This window comes from Corvus kubaryi, unplaced genomic scaffold (assembly GCF_017639235.1).
Source record: "Corvus kubaryi isolate FWS band 111438036 unplaced genomic scaffold, C.kubaryi_AGA036_p1.0 37387, whole genome shotgun sequence".
NCBI classification, from domain to species: Eukaryota; Metazoa; Chordata; class Aves; order Passeriformes; family Corvidae; genus Corvus; species Corvus kubaryi.
The window spans coordinates 706777-723593 of record NW_024581129.1 but is presented as its reverse complement, the minus strand read 5'-3'; the positions used below and the strand labels follow the sequence as shown (position 1 = coordinate 723593).

The window sequence follows — 16817 nt, the reverse complement described above, 5'->3', positions numbered from 1 at the left end:
ACGTAAACAAAAATACAGAAACTGACAAAACTAAGCATGCACTTTGAGAGGCATCACTTACTTAACATAAGCCTACTGCTGAAAGAATAAAGTAAAAACCAAAGGAAGCTTCTCTTGAGCTGAAGAATACTGGTGCTATACATCTGAGGTTTGCAAGAACACTATTAATTTGCTTTTTCACATGCCTAATAGAAAATTCAAAAACAGAAAATTCAAAAATAGAAAATTCAAAAATAGAAAATTGTACTGGCAATAGAGCCAGATTTGCAATCCCTTGTGGTTTCAGGCCCGAGTAATTTGAATAAAAACTGGGGAGTTTGCAAAAGAACGTGGTAAGAGACAAGGTCCTCATCCTGTGTGGGCACAGTTTCAGTGTTCCTGAGTTGTCAGCGGTTAATAAAATGATTGCATTACATTTCACTGCCCGTCACCTCCTGGGCCTGTCAGAGCTGTGCAGTAAAGAATAGCGCCTGTGCGCTTTTCAGGGTGAAAAAAAGCCAAGCAGCACTAAAACAAACCCCTAGGACAGTGTGGGGCAGGCGGCTCTCCCGCCAAGTTCGGGGATGCTGGGATGCCAGGGGATCCCGCGGCAGGCAGCGCCGGGAATGGGACGAGAGACGCCTCTCTCGGGGAAGCGAGGGGATCCCGCGGATGCCTTTTCTGGCTGCGCACCGCGGGCGCTCCCGCCGGACCGGGGCAGGACCGGCCCCGCAGCGCGGCACCTGCGGGAGGCGCCCACGCGGGGAACGCGAGCCCCGGGGCGACCGCGCCTCGCTCGCCCCAACTTCCCCGCGCCGCAGTCCCGGCACGAGCGAGGCACCGCCAGACGCCGTGAGACGCCGCCGCTGCCGCTCCCCCGCCTACCATCGCCTTGCCGTGCGGGGCGGCGGGTCCGCGGCGCTGCGCCTGCCCCCGCTGCTCTCCGCCGCGGTCTCGCTTCTCGCGGCCGCCGCGCTGCTCCTCGCCGGCGTCGAGGGAGGTGAAATTCCAGACGAGGAGGGTCTGCAGGAGCAGCACGGTGAGCGCCGCCACCAGCGCCGAGCGGGAGCGCCGCGCCAGCCGCCGGGCGCACGGAGCCGCCACCATCTTCGCTGCTGCCGCCGCCGCGCTGCCGAGAGCCGCCGCATCCGCCGCGGCACCGAGTTTTCAGCCGGGCAGAGCCAGACGTCAGCAGGAGGAGGGCGGAGGTGGGGAAGGAGGGAGGGGGGGAAGGAGGAGGAGGTGTTCGCGGCGCGTGGGGATGGGAGAAGCCGGCGGGGAGCCCTGGCGGCGCGGCAGCCCGCGGCCCGGCCAGCCCGGGGCCAGGGTGGGGTTGGCGGAGGAAGAGGAAGGAGGAGGAGGAGGAGGAGGAGGGTGGGCTGGAGGCGGAGGAGGAGCGGGGGCTGCTGCCGGCGGCGGGCGGGCGAGCCCCGGCCCTGCGCGAGGGGAAGGGGCCGCAGCGGGGCGGGCGGCGGCTCCCGCGGGCGGGCAGAGGCAGCGGGGAGGGGAGAGGAGAGGAGGGGAGGGGAGAGGAGAGGAGAGGAGAGGAACGGAGGGCAGGGAAAAGGAGGGGAGGGGAACAGAGGGGAGGGGAGGGGGCGGCGGCGGCGGGCGGGCGGCGACTGCCATCTTCTGAGGGAACGCGGCCTCACGGCCGGGCCGGGCCGGGCCGGGCCGGGCCGCACCTGGCGGGCGGCGGCCCCCGCGTGCGGACCGGGCACGGGCGAAAAGGGCCCGAATTCCCCGAGGCTGAGATGATGGGCGTTTTTTTCCTGAAGCAAAAGGGTCCCCGGCAGCATTTCTCTTCAGCGGAATGAGATCGAGAGCAAGGTGTAACACCTGCACAGGTTTGCAGGGACCAGGCACAAGGCGACTGTAGCTAGATGCCCAGTGTCTCAAAAAGTGAATATAACGGACGAGTTCAGTTGCCTTTTTCTCCCATACTGGTATTGGCTTTCTAATCTGAAAGATCTCATTATCTGATGACAGGACTGAAGTAGGCAGGTTTTTTTTTTTTAATCTGCCTGCACAGTGCCTCTTTTTCTAAGCCTAATTCCACTTTAAAAACCAAATCCAAAGGTAAAAAATACTATCTCCTGGTAAGAACAGTTGCTTTTTTAAATGACAGCCAGGTTGGATTTACACAGACCAGGGAGATTTTGTTTCCACTGGAAGCGCTTTAGTTTCTTATCTGAAGAAAATGAAACAAGTAGTAAGATTCCAAAGCAGCCTTTATTAAAGGAATTTCCTCATGATCCAATGAGGCTAGAAATGAAATTTCACAGGAGCTATCCTTCGTTGCAACATTTCACAAGCAGATGAAGTATAAAGTGTCAGTTTCAAAGAGTGCCACACTCTGCATATTCACTGCGAGGTGTGTCTGTAAGAGAGGTCAGAACACATCCTTAGTAACTTCCAGGAAAGTCAGCCCGGAAAGGCTCCTCTGTGTGTGACAGCAGAGCATCGTCTGGCTGACCTCCTGTTCATGCACTGGAGCCGTGTCCCATTTTTGCCAGCTGGGGTGATGGCAGAGAGCCTGTCATAACAAATTTTGACAGTGTCAGGCTTCCACACCAGTTGCACATGCATCAGATTTGCTGGTCCCACAATACAGTGAAGTGAGCTGTTAGAACAAAGAAATGAAAAAGACTCAAAGTGTTCCTGAATATTCTGACAGACTCTGCACAGCTCAGGAAGATGATGGATAATTTTGTATTCCAAACTCTCAGATAATTGGGCATTATAAACACAGTCAAGCAAATTTGCTGACAAATACAAGATAAAAGCATCTTCCACTTGGGATTAAATGCTTTTCTCTTCAAAAGGAAGTTGTGGTCTTAGCAAGTGGTTGCTCCCTGTGGCCTTCCCTTGGGCTTGTAGATGGCAGGAAGTGCTCATGGTGCCAGAAAAGAAACAGACTCTGAACAGGCCAAATGACCAAGAGCTCTGAAGAGCCTCAGGACCTGATTCCGATCCTGCACACCTCACTGGGAAATGGGAGACACATTCCCATGGATACCCTAAAATGGCTACAAGCCCTAACAGCAACATCCAAGGCAGGCAATACTTCAGCACAGGACAACACTGCTTTCTATAAAAGGAGCACAGCAGTAATTGTGATGAACTTGTGATCCATGGTTCTTAAAATTTTTATGACCTATTGGAAAATTTCCTCCAGATTTTATGGGGAAATTTTTATGCTGGAAAATGTCTCTGGATGTTGCTAATCTCTGTAATATAATTACTGTGACTGATAGGGCAGTGAGGAACAGCAGTGCATGCTCAGTCTCACACTGAAAGCCCTTCTGGAGAGAAGATTCGTATCCAAACCACAATAATTTATAGGCCATAAAGATCTGAGCCTTCAGTGTAAAGTCAGCCCTGTGTATGGGTGGGAGCCCCAGCATGAGACACTTCTGCACTGACAGAAAAAGCAGAGCAGACAGAGGAGCAGACTTCTTCTCCTTCAACCTCCTCCTTTCCCCATATTTAGAGATGTAAAATCTGGAAAGGACAGTGCAGTAGGTATGGCATTCACTTTTAAAATTGCAATATAACCAATGACCACTAACTGCTCAAAACATCCTTCTTCTGTGCTAAAGAAAACAGCCAGACAGAAGGAATTTAGCTAATAATGTCTTTTTTTTTCTTGTGTGATTCAAACAAAAAAGTAAAAAGGGCAAGGCTGAGCATCTTGAGAATATGAAAAAAAAAATCACAGAAACTGAAGAAGTGAACTGTACCAATCCAAAGAACAAACTAAATCAGAAATTGCATAGAAGTTAAAACCATTAAATTAATTTTCTTATTATAACATTTATGAATAATGGCAGCTTGATTGAGCTGTGTTGCATCAGAAGATATTTAATCAGGTTACACAGAGGACACTTAAGAGAGTTACCACTGAAAATTCCCCATGTTGCCCATGTTAGGTGAGAATTAGTATCTAGCACAAAGTATATAAGAGAAAAAACAGATTTGATTCTTACATAAGTATTATGTTGGTTGCACATAACTGTCAAAGAGATGGTGTTTTAAGCAAGGGTAACAACTGTGACTTGGCTAATTTGCTCTAAAATCCCAAGAGATAATTGATTTAAATATTTTTTGCTACTGCACAGGTATGTAAATTCAGTGTGGGTGCGTTTGAGAGATGGAGGGTATCAATCTTGCCTACTTAAAATGATGTAAAAAAAGAACCATACTCAGTTCCATTTTAGTCTGATCTACTTTGCTAGATTTACCTATCCTGTTACCAAAAAAATTGTTTCCTCCTCCTAACAGTGTAAATACAGTCTAAAATTGCATCAAGTAACCAGACTTTGCACAAAGAAATAAGTGGAGTTGAGAGCAGTGTTAATAAGCAATATCCTTTGCTCTGCTTTGCAGAGCTTATGGTCCATCTGGTGAACAAACACTGCAGGCTTATCTGAACTCCAACTCACAGCCTGACTCATAGGCGGTTTAGAAGCACATTCTGTAATCAGTGGAAGACTAAGTTATTTCAGAGTGAAGATTTGCATTTTTCTTAAAAACAGTCATGTCCTTATCACATCAAAATTTAGATTTCGGATGTATGTTATCAGGTTGAAGGGGAAAAAGGTGAATGAACTGATTTGCCTAAGAATGGGTATCTCTAATATAGTCTTAAAAGAAAATCTGTGAAGAATACAGAACAAATAGCGAATTTGTGTATATTCCTATGAAATCAAAAAAATCATAGCACCTAAGGAATGTGCCTTAGGAATAGAAAAGATTGGAAATAGGCCATGAGCAGTGTTCAATGAGTAATCTGCAGCAGCAGTAGCAATGTCTTCTGAAGTTTGGGCTCCTTCCCTGAAGTGACAAATTCTTTCTTTTCTTTTCCTTCCATCACTAGCCAGAACAACACACCACTCCTAATCGTTTCAGTGCATATGGAGGACATAGACCTTTTCCCTGGGAGTCTGGCAGTCTTACTGGTCTGAGCATCAAATCTGAAAGAGCAAAACAGGGTAGGGAATTACTCCTTGAAAATGTCACGATCTCAGACTACAGGTCACTGTCTGCTCTGCAACAAGTTCCCAAAACATTGCTTTTTGTTTTTAAACACTGGTATATTGCTAGACTTAAAAGGTAGAGGAAGTGTATTTTGATTTTTTTGGAACCACAGAACCACCATTAACTTCATGTTCTGCAATTCAATCATTTTTATGGTTTACATGTGTGTTCTTCACCACTTGGGTATAATGTACCATGGATTTTCACCCTTCCATTTTTTACTTTTCATAAACAAAACCAAGATTCTTTGCCAGGTACTCATTTTACATCAGGCTACTCTCCAAGTGGGTTATAAAATTCAGGTTCTCTCTTATGTGCGGGGGCAGAACTAAAGTCAATGGAGATGTGACCACTGCATGCAAGAAATGCCTTTCGTTCTGGTGGTTTTGTAAAACATGAGATCCCAGCAAACGTTTCTTAATCCACTCTGGTTTCATTTTGCCACTTCATACTTCACAAATGCACAAATGCAAACTCTGGTGTCAATGAATATGCAAAAGCCAAATTTTTGACACCAACGTTTCATTCCGGTGACAGTGTCTATAAATTATCAACTGAACATACCGTGTCAGGATCCAAAGACAATAAAAGCAGGTTCTATGTTCAGCTTGTATGCAATATGTAATATGTATGTGAAATGCATATTACACCTTCCTTCTGAGAGATAATTTTAGTTCAGGACCTTGGCATATGCTCCACTTCAGGATGTAAAGGAAAATGGAAGAATTATTCCCTTCACCATCACATTAAAGCATCCCTTTTTCTTTATAATCTCTTAGCATATAAAACCTTTTACTATCAATGAGGGGATATGTGCTCTGTATACAGCCCTCCGTGTTGTGACAGCTTTTTCTTTCAGCCAGTGGTCGAGGATAATCACAGAAGCATTACCCATCTGTTCTTGCCATGTGTCATTCTGTCTTCAGTAAGGAGATACTGCAGTTCACAGCTTCCTGCAGTTCTTTTTTTCTGATGGTCTCTCGTTAACTAAAAATTGTTTTATTATCCATCTGAGTTACTAAGTTGGAAAGTCTGGAAGACTCCTGCAGGTGACCTACTTTGGATTATCTAAATTAGAACCAGCCACTGCCTGTTGCAAATAGGGCTTTGTTTAGATGCAGAAGGTTTCTTTGGCTTGGGCTTTCATTCTAGGTTTTGCTTCTTTTTCTGTCTGTCCACCTGATGGAAAAAGACAAGTGTTACACAAAAAAGGGTCATCAAAGGAGAAGAGAAGGAGAAAAGAGTGGCACTGTAGGTTGTGTTTACATGATTAGCCAGTTTTTCAGAACACCCAATAGTTTTTAGACTATATTTACTATGATGACATACCAGTGCAAAGTATTTGTAGATATTTATCCCAGTAGTCACCTACAACATGTTCTATGTGTCTAAACTTCTACTGAGATATCGCTATCACTTGCTGCAGGAACAGTAACAGCTTTTTAAAGATTTCAGTAGTCTTTCATTTTGCCTAACACTGGAAATACAATATTTTAAAGACAAAGTTTTATTTTTAAGCTTCTGATATGATACAAGTTCATCTATATGAAAGCTTGCTCTGAAAACATATCTGATGAAATAGCATCAGAAATGGCTGTTCTTCATAAACAAAGCCATTCTGTGGTAGATGATTTAATACAAGCTTTTCTGTCAGGAAACATTGTTTATGATGGTATGCCAAACCCAGTATTGGCAGCCTCCACAGATCATTTGCTCCCACTGTTGCACTCGTGTCCCTTGTCCACGCTGGGCTGTCCCACAGAGCACAGCATGCCAGGTGGAGCTGGGACTATTTGCCAGTGTGTGACAGTGACACTTTCCTGAGCTTCTGCATAAAGCCTCCAAACCCTCGGACAAAGTTTCCCAGGGCAGGGAGTGGGGGAAGTGCATTTGTGCCATTTTCTCCTGGGAGAGGGGAGCTGACCAGGTAGCCTGATTTCCTGCTGCAGTTCCTAACAGCTGAGTTGGCAAAGGAGTGCCTCAGCTTCCCTCTGACATTGGTCTGCCAACACCATGGGCTATGTAGGATATTACAGAGCAAAGACAACCATACAAATTTAAGCAAACAAACTTGATAACAATCGTTAATCTTTCTGTATTTAGAAAGTCACTAGCAAAAGCTGGTGCAAAAACCTGTTTGGCTGTAATTTGAATGCTACAAAAAAAGGAAGTTTTCGTACAAGATATTTGCCTTAAAAGAAACAGTTTTTGGCAGAGTAAGGCATTAGTCCATGTATGACAAAGATGGCTATGTCATACATTGTGTGATCTCTCATTTTAACAGCTTTTGAATTCATAGAAGTGGTAACACATTGTAAACACCTGTTACTAAGTCAGGGAAGATTTTGGTAAAGCTGACACCTCCTTTACAGTCTTTGAGAATTAGTCCCATTCTTGACAGTGCTGACTTTATCTATGTCCTGGTTCTTCCATCACAATGGAAAACCCTCCATAAAGATGTGAGATTCCATGTGAATCTAGCAAACATGCTTCTCTCAGGAACAAGTTCCTGTCTTGGCAAGACAAATAGGAAGGTTCTTGAAGCTGTATGGAGACTGAGGAGCCAGAGAAGAGTCCTCGTGGGGTAGGTAACTAAGAGCAGTTTTGCAGGAGCAGACAGAACCGTACCTTGAAGTGCTCTTCTACATCTGGGTGTTCACAGAAGCACAGAATCTTCTGAGCTAGAAGGGACCCACAAGGATCATCGAGTCCAACTCTGAAGTGAATGGCCCATACCCATACAGAGATCCAAGCCACAACCTTGATGCTATCAGCCCCATGCTCCAACCAACTGAGCTAATCCCAGTGTTGGTCTGTATGGTTTGGGCTTCGTAATGATTTCTGCTTTGATGAACTTGAGGACTGGGAGGAAAAAGAGTTGGTAAACCTATCTGTCCACATCAACAACATCACACAAAACATACCAGCTCCCTGCAATTTGCAGAGCTGTGTTGCTGACCGTGCCTGAGCAGAGGCTACTCCGCAGTGCCCACTGGCACACCCTTGGGATCAGTGGTTTGTCTGCACAGGTTAGGTGTGCAGGGAGATGGCCAGGTTACACCACAGTACAGCACATACTGTTGTGACCACTTTTAAGGTAAAGGCGTGGTTTGGTGCCCACCATCATGGCTCCATCAGTTTTGAAAATTGATATTCATCTCACATAGAAGCACTGTGGATGTGCTGACTCTCCAGTGAGGGCTGCTGGAGGTGGAGGCTTGTTTGCTCTGCGGTCTTACTGAGGTAGATACCAAGTCCTGCTGCTTCTACTTCATTCAGGTCTGCCTTGTGAGATGGAGATACTTACATGACTGCAGTTCTACCTTCTGAATAGTACAGTTCCTGCCATGACAGCTCAGTGCTGAAATTACTGGTTCTTTCCACCTATTTTATTATTAAGTTGTGGGTATGACACACATCTGACAACTTGTTTGCCTGGAGAATGTTCTGCTCCTGATCCTCCAGATTTACACAACTGTGGATGAGACTCTAGCTGATCCTGTGCAACACTGAAACTTCTCAAATGGCCACATTCTTTCCTGGAAACTGAACCAACAAATTTGGTCACTCATTCTGCTAGATGAACTCCACTGAAACAGAATCTTAGCTCAGACTTAGATTTACCTGAGCGCAGATGAAAAATGCAAAGAGGATCTGTATCATTTATTTTTAAGCCCCATGTAGTGAAGAAGAAGGCATATTATGCATTTCATGCATTATTCTCTCCTTTGTGCCGTAAATAATTGGCAGAGCCTTTCAGTGAAAAAACTATCTGGCCAAATTCTCAAAGCCTCATACTCTGCAAAAATCTGTCTTAAGTTAATCTATATTAGGAATAATATTCAAGTTGACTGCGCTCATGTGAAAAACGTATTTAAAAAGCTCTAGCAGATACAATCTGCTATTTCTTGCCCGACTTTGTTCCCTGCTGTTGTTGGTCTCTCACGGGATTTCTTGCAGAGTGGTTAAGTGATCTATACTGAGGTTTCAAAAGCAAAGATAATAGGAGTTCTATTCATGGGTTAAACACTTAGCTGCTTTAATACAAGATGTGTAGGAGCAGCCCCTAATGACATTCAAATCTTGTTATTGCTGTGCTTCAGTATAAGATATACTTGGTTTTGTGGCTGCAAGAAGCAATTGCCAGAGATGACTGTAAATCCTGAACAGCAAATAAATCCCAGCACATGGAAGTGATGCCCGATTTTGCTCTTACAGCAGCACATCTTTGGAACTCACCATGCTGGCTCCTGGCTCACAGCAATGCAAGTGACCCAGAGCAGTCAGCAGCTTGTACCGTACCTGCCCTGGTCTCTGGCTCCAGGGGCACCAGCTCTTAACTTCACACTGGTGTAACATTTCGAACCCTTCCTTTGCAAAACACGGCTGCCTATTCTTAGTATCTTGGCTTTTGGACATTCCCCTAAAAATGGTATTGTGCCAAGCTCTGAGCCTTCAGTATTTTTGAATCACATGTCCAACTTATTTTTCCTGTGTCCTCCAGGGCTTGCTAGTACTTGTCACCATTCCCTGGTGGAGATAACTCTACTGAAAACATTTACAGGAACACTCCTACAGTTCCTCAAGCAAATTTGTCTGACATAGCTCAGACTATCCATTTATAAACTTTAAACTTACCCAGCTGGCTCTGTCAGAAGCCTATTAGGCAGCACTCTCACACACTGCTCTCCTTCAGAGCAGTAGTCAAGACTATTTGAGCATGGTGATCTTGTCCTCTGACACAGCTGGACTGGAAAGGAAGTGGAAAGGAGTGAGAAGAGCAACCCCTCCCCGGGTTTCTAAGTAATTGTGCAAAAGGGCTAAAAAAATGCTTAGTCTTACTATGGAGAAATGAAAGTGGGCACCCTGAACAAGGAGGAACACTTCTGGCTCTGCTGCTCTGTGTCTCACATTGCCATTTGCTTCCTTTTCTGGACTCAGCTGCAAAATACTAGTTTTGACTGAGCACAAGTGTCACAGGAATGATTAAAAACCTTGTGGAGGAGAAAACCCTGTACTCTTTACCACCCCCTGCTAAAAGTCAATGAGCAAACTCTTTATCCAAGTCCTTAACCCAGTATGGGGTAACACTGGAGATGGTAAATTCTATGACACAGCCTATCTGTGCTGTGTCTTAAGGGAAAAAAAAAGATAAATGAAAATATATATTATATATCTTGGGACAATATTAGTAGATATGCTTATGGCCTTCAAAGATACATAAGACTGTCACCAAGAGAAAAGCAATTAAATGTTCTGAGTGCAATTACAACAGGAAAAGATTTGAGAAAGACATTAATAAAACTTTCTAAGCACTGATAAGATCATTTGGGGAAGTCGTGAAGTCTCAAAAAAACAGTTCAGATGAATAAGCTGTTGGAATGGCTTAAGTGCTTCTGATTTACCCTGAGGTCAACATGAATTTTCAGGATCCCTTCCCTCCCACACTAGCAGGTGAACCAAAGGGGCAGGAGCCCTGCCAATTCCACATGGAAACACAAATGAACGTGTTAGGATGCTAGAAAAATATACACAGCCATATGTATTAATATATAGTATTATTTTATTGAAAGGATCTACAGAAACAATTGCAATAGGAAGATCCAATCGTGGCTTAAGACATGTTTGCAAAGAGCACTATGTAGCCAGCAGAAACAGGAGAGGTGAGTGCAGTGTTTGTGAAAGGCTGGCAGCACCCAACAAGCGAGTGCTGCATTTCCCACCCCGGCGGGCAGCGGCAGCGCGAGGTCCAGCAGAGGCCTGTGTGGGCAGCTCCTCTGTGTCCTTCATTTAGGGTCTAATGTGGCTTTTAATTGTCTGAGCTCATCCCTTTAGCTGGCAGTTGTTATTTTGCTGTAGATCCCTGGCTGTCTCCTGCACGTTGCATGCACTGCAGCTACAGGGCCGAGACTGCTCCTGTCCTTCAGAATCCATGGTGAGCACAACCATTAGAGCAAACAGCTAAATACAGCTTTTGGCAGCCAAATTTCAGTTTCATTGCTGTCAGAACGTCACTTACCGTGGCTGGGCTATAATTTTCAGGCTTGTAAAACCTCAATTGTCATGTTTGGATTTTCTTTAACACTTACTATAAATGCACGAATTTGATTTGTGTAGAATAGAATGACTCTCAGTGGCTCAGGGATTTGGCAAAGAGCTTCACATATTTCATCGAAATTCTGTTTGGCCTAGAGAGGCGTTACAATTCTAGATAAAAAATGTGCTTTTTAATACAGAAGTAATTTGTAATAGAATGTTCCAAAATAATTCTGTATAAAAGATGAACTGAAACAAAAGCAACGTGATCCTTGCCTCTCCACCATGGGAATTAATTCAGATTGAGAAACTGGAACTGGAGGGGTCTGATTTGACACATTTTGCAAAATACATTGTGGGTGAGTGCAGGGGAAGGAAGCAATTCCAACACCTTGTGCAGGAGGCCGAGAGGTGAGCACGTACAGTTCCTTGCAGTAATCCTTGGAGCTGTCTGGGAGCCTTAGGTGGTGTTAGGGAGCAGCAACGTTTGTGTAAATCATAATTAGTAACAAAGCAAATTACAGTAAGAGCTCTTTGGTAAACAGAAAGGGGAAGCCTGCTGAAATCTGCTTCCTTTTAGTAGGACAATTTGGATTATTTAAAGGCATCTGAACACTTGGAAAAATCTAGGAAGATCCTTCAAATGCCATATTTCTAAAACAAAAGTTAAAATTGTACACTTTTTGGGTCATATAACTTGGATCTGTATTTACACTTGGCTGACGCCTTAGACTGAGCAAATGCATATGTATGAGGTCTTATTTTTGCACTTAATTTTTGTGTTTTGGTAAATGCAAATGATGGAAGAAGTTGACATGAATAAATTGGCACCAGTTTAAAAGTCACCTCATTGCAAAGCAAGAGATATTTAGGACTGTTCATCACCTTACTACAGGGAGGGCTTCTGGTGTTAAGTAAGTCAGTCACATGTTATATATCAGGAATGTTTTCAATTCTAGGCTCAAAAACTACAAGCTCTTGAAGGAGCCAAGAAAGAAATGTAATACTTGAGCATGTTTACTGTAAAATGAAAGGCTATTTTATCTCAATCAAATAAACCAACAAGTGAACTGCAAATCCGATACTGAAATAAATCCAATTTACTCTTGTGTAATTGCTTATTTGATTCTCAGATATGACACGAAGGAAAAAAATTTATATTCTGTCACTTCTGTTTCAGTAAACTTAACTCAAACAAGTTGCCCTTTAGGTGCATCTGGGATGGAACAGTACTTTATCTTCATCCCAAGGAAATCAGTGTATTAAATTTGTTTGAAAAATTATTATCCAAACCATGACTCCTTTTCAGACAGTGTTCGAACTGCATACTAAAAAGGCCAAATTTCCCCCGAGAGCCAGCACAAGCACGGAGAAGATAAGTACTGTAGTATATCCTCCCTCTGCAAGAAAATGTACCAGCAGCAGAGATACAATATAGGCTCAGACAAACTCAGTAGGCACAGAAGCTGCAGAAATCCTGTGGGCATGGGCATCTTCCTCTTTCCTCGTGGCCAAAATACAATCCTGATGTGCCTCAGCACTTAAAGAATAAGCTATAGAGACTCTGTATTGTCTCAGGCATTGTCAGAATACTAAATCCAGCACCAGATCCACAGTGGGGGGAGTTAACAAACTGAAAGGTGTCAAAACCAAAGCAGTAATGAAAGGGCGGGGGTAGGAGCAACACCGTTTCTGCTGAGGAGCTCTAGGGGTTGAAAACGTTTGTTAAAATAAAAGAGATTTAAGATTCAGACCAAAAAACTGAGGCTGGGTTGTTTAGCACAGCAGAGGTCAGCAAAACGGGCTGGCTGACTGCGCAGCTGGGCACTGTAAGGAAGGGCTGGGATCGAAACCGCCGATAGAACATCTCACCCTGGACTCTCAGGGAATAATCATCATCATCTCTAGTTTAAAGGTCAAATCAAGGCAGGTTTAGAAAAAAAAAATTCCCCTTAAAAGGTCCAAGACATAACTAATTCATGTCTGTGCAAGCTGAGAGAAGATTACAAAAATGGTCCCTGTGATTTTTCTTTTTTTCCCCCCCAATTTATAAATGTAGGAAAAAGGTTGTTCTGGAAAGATTACCATTTTTGGTGATATGTTCTACTTCAATTATAAAGGATTTCGGATTAGTTCATATGCTTAAAGCTACACTATTAAAATTAGTATTACAGAAACAAATATTGATTGAACAATGAGGTAGGACAAGTTAACCCATGGCACTGAGTACCAATTGGGATGGGTTAGCAGTCTGTAGGAGCTGGGAACACTAACTGAGAATTTTCAGAGCAATCCAGTTCCACCCATTCAGGAATTCTATTAATGGATATTTGTACTCTGTATACAATAACCATAACTACTGCTAAAATATTCAGGTTTGGTGTAATATGTACTGTTTCCTCTGCTATAGTACCCTTGACCCTTAGATAATAAACAGCATTAGTTTTTTAGGCTTGTCAAGGCATGTCTCTAGGAGGCTCTGTGGATGACATCCAGATGACCCTTCCTTACATCTTCCTTGAATAAGAAGGATGCCATATTCTTCATGCCATATTCATTGCTGACAGAGTCATTTCATTCAGATTTCACTGTGATTCTACATTTTCTGGTCTACATCCTCTATTCGTCTGGCAGATATTTGCCTCTAAATAAATTACATGTAGGGAGATCTTGCTTTGCAACATCTTTCTCAAAAACAAAAATACTAGAGCTTGTAAAAATAAGGTCTCTAAGACTGGGTAAACCCAGATTTTTCAACAAATCCTCAATTCCAAACCATAATCACTTTCTCTGTTTGGGAGTTTCCTACGGACAAACTACATCCTCTTGTCAATTTGATCTTCACAGTTATTTAAAAAATGGATGCTTCACTGCCAGAATTTGTGCTTTACAATTGATTACCCATGTTGTGGTTGGCCTATGGGAGAATATCCCATGGGAGAGCCATGAGGCTCACAAAGAAGTTTCAAGACCTGTGTATGAACACCTTCAAAGCCAAAGCAAAAATCCATTTACATTTGCACACGCAGTTGTAGCCAGTTTATTTAGAACAATGGATTTATCTGTGTAAATAAGCACAGGGCAGCATTACTTTCAAAAGAAGTTAGTGACTTGAAGAACTGTTTTTCCCCCACTTCATCCCATTGTGGACCTGTAAGTGTTGATGATTCTTTTAATAACAACAAAAATGAAGAAACCCCAAAGAAGATTTAAGTCGTCTGTAATGTGCAATGCAGTGTAAATCTGTGAGAGTGAAAGAAGGGCCTGGACGAGCTCTTCAGGCTGGTAGAAGCTGCTGTTGCTGTGTCAGTCAAGGTGTTTGTGTTGGTCTGAGAGCCCTCCCCAGGACCTGCCCAGTAAAGGTCCCTGGATGTAAATCTGCTTTTTTCTCCAGCCCAAACAATCCCATTTCTGCCGCCAGGATTCTACATGCAATAAGGAGCTTCCTTGGGAGCCAAAGGTCACAGGTGGGGCAGAGAGAAAAGAGGTATCACAGAGAAGTGTGCTGGAAGGACAAACTGGGGGGGATTAGAAGATTCAGAGGCTGGGGTGAATTTGGTGAAATGACCACAATTTTGGGGCGTTTAACCAGAATTGTTCTGTTTAGAACTCAACTGAAAAATCTAATGTTAGCATAACACCAGAACAGAACAACCTCTTCAGTCCCAGTATGTAGTTATGTTTTCCTGCTTTTTCAATAAATACCTGTCTGGATTTACATGTAATGCAGTGTATTAAATTTTTAGTATTTCTTCTGTGCTCAGTACAGCTCTTTCATCCCCATGATCATGTTAATGATGTAGTGAAAGAACATTGATTTTAAAACATTTTCTGCCTTGTTAAAAAAAAACCCAAGTGGACGAAAAGCCTGCAGTCTGATTTTTGCCCCAAAGGCAGGCTATTGTTGGCCTGCCCTTCAGCACCTGGACCAGGAACAAAGGTGAAGTCACAAACCAGAGTATCAGGAACTCCCTTGAAATGGGAGTGGAGAGAGAGCACACAACCCACAAACAACAAAACATCTGAAGATAGAAATGCAATAAAAATTGGGTAAAATTATCCCTTGAGTAATCCTGGATGAAATCCAGACTAAAAATCACTGAACAGTGAAGCTATTCCAATTTATGCCACAGTAACATCAAAATACTTCCTTCTCCTCTATAAACATCCTTTAATTCTTTCTGGAAAATGGAAGAGTACCACATGTGACAAGTGTTCCTAAGCAGCATGCTGAGCACCAAATGTGAACTATAATTCATAATTCATGCTCAATTAATCATAATGTATAAGGAATGGCTCTGTTAATGTTTCTGCTAACTACCTAACCTATTTTGAGAGATGCAGGCAGAATTTCAGCTCTTGTGACTTGCTGTTGTGAGTGACAGACTACGGATACCCCAGCAGCTGTCAAAGTCACCAGCCTTCCCTCAATGAAGAGAAAAGCAATTCTCCGTATTCCAGGAGGCTAAGAAAAGCTCTGAAAAGCAGAAATGAAAGTATGTGAGGGTGGAGAACGTTGTCTTTTCTCATGTAAATCTCACTGAAAAGCAGCCTGTGTAATCCAAGCCTTGCATCAAACTAAGATTTGGAACAACCTTCATTTAGCAAATGAGCCATTTCCAACTGAAAGAGGAGAGGTCTGGTGTCTCCAGATATTGTTCTGGAGTTATTTTTACATAGCAGCCAAGGAGCAAATCCTGATTTAGGGGAAGAAGCTTTACCTTCACACACTACTATTTTTGTTAATCAGAGGGAGGAGTTAAAAATGGACTGGCTCTTTGCTCTGCTCAATTGAGGTTCTGACAGAGGAAACTGATGGGAATCATTAAAGCCAGACTCACAGCTGATGGACCTGGAATGAGCCTCTCTGCCCCAGGATATGTTTGTGGATATTAGAAAGCTGGACTTCATGGTTCAGCATTTCTGAGCTGCATAAGCTGGCAAGAAGAGTGGTAACCTAATGAAGTTTTGAAATCCTCTGGCCTAATTTGTGTCAGGCACCCCCACAGGTACACGGCGATACTTTAGAATGCCCATGGCATAATCAGGTAAGTGCTTCTGTTAGAAAACATACATAAAAATACCATGATGAGAGAGGAGAATTACATAAGGAACTCCCTGATGTGTTCTACCAATGAAATTTGGTTTTTTCATCCTGCCCCTTAAAACTGAAGGACAATACAGAATGTATTTTTCAAGCTTCTTGCAATATCATTACGAGAGTCTCCTGCAGCCCTCAGTATTTCAGGGCTTTCCAGCCAGGAGAAGCTCAGCTAATTGTATTCCAACCTGTCATCGCTAGACTTTGGGGTGTTTTCTTTTTCCTCCCTCTCCACCTTCTCATTTTTAACAGCTATTTTCCATCTCAAACCAGTAAAACCTGCCATGGAAAGCTGAGCTCAGCATTAGAGCACCGCTCTTGGAAAATCTCTTGGAAAATTATTAAAACACGTAGCACTCTTCTCTCTTGAATACCGATTCCCGGCTGTTAGGAATACCAGGAGAGAACGAACGGAGAGAACGCTGTGGTCGGAGCGCAGGGAGGGGCCGTGCTGTGGAGGGGCAGCGCTCCCGGCTGGTGTTTAACCGGGACCAGAAGGGTGGGCAAAGGCGAGGGCTGGGCAAAGGCGAGGGCTGGGCAAAGGCGAGGGCGCTGCCCCGGGCCACAGCAGGTGCGGGTGCGCCGGGCCGGAGGGGCGGCCGGTGCCCACCTGAGCTCGTCTAAACTCACCCGAGGCCCCCGGTGCCCACCTGGGCTCGTC

The 16817-nt window shown here is 43.9% G+C and overlaps 1 protein-coding gene and 1 long non-coding RNA gene across 6 annotated transcripts in view; both read right to left on the bottom strand.

Moving 5' to 3' along the window:
- XYLT1 (xylosyltransferase 1) overlaps positions 1–1335 on the bottom strand; it is a 171014-nt gene extending 169679 nt beyond the window's left edge. The window contains exon 1 of one of the 4 annotated variants that reach the window (XM_042037772.1): positions 865–1335. In XM_042037772.1, the coding sequence (XP_041893706.1) occupies positions 865–1086 (222 nt within the window). In that variant the 5' untranslated portion in view covers positions 1087–1335. The remainder of the gene's footprint in view (positions 1–864) is intronic. The other 3 variants (XM_042037774.1, XM_042037771.1, XM_042037773.1) reach the window with 3 other exon arrangements.
- Positions 1336–2192: 857 nt separating this feature from the next.
- Positions 2193–16817, bottom strand: part of LOC121669180 — a 63278-nt gene continuing 48653 nt past the window's right edge. The window contains exons 2-3 of one of the 2 annotated variants that reach the window (XR_006017636.1): positions 9658–9769; positions 2193–6198 (exon numbers count right to left, since the gene is read on the bottom strand). This is a non-coding gene — a long non-coding RNA (uncharacterized LOC121669180). Of the gene's footprint in view, positions 6199–9657; positions 16801–16817 lie in introns of those variants that run through there. The other variant, XR_006017635.1, reaches the window with a different exon arrangement.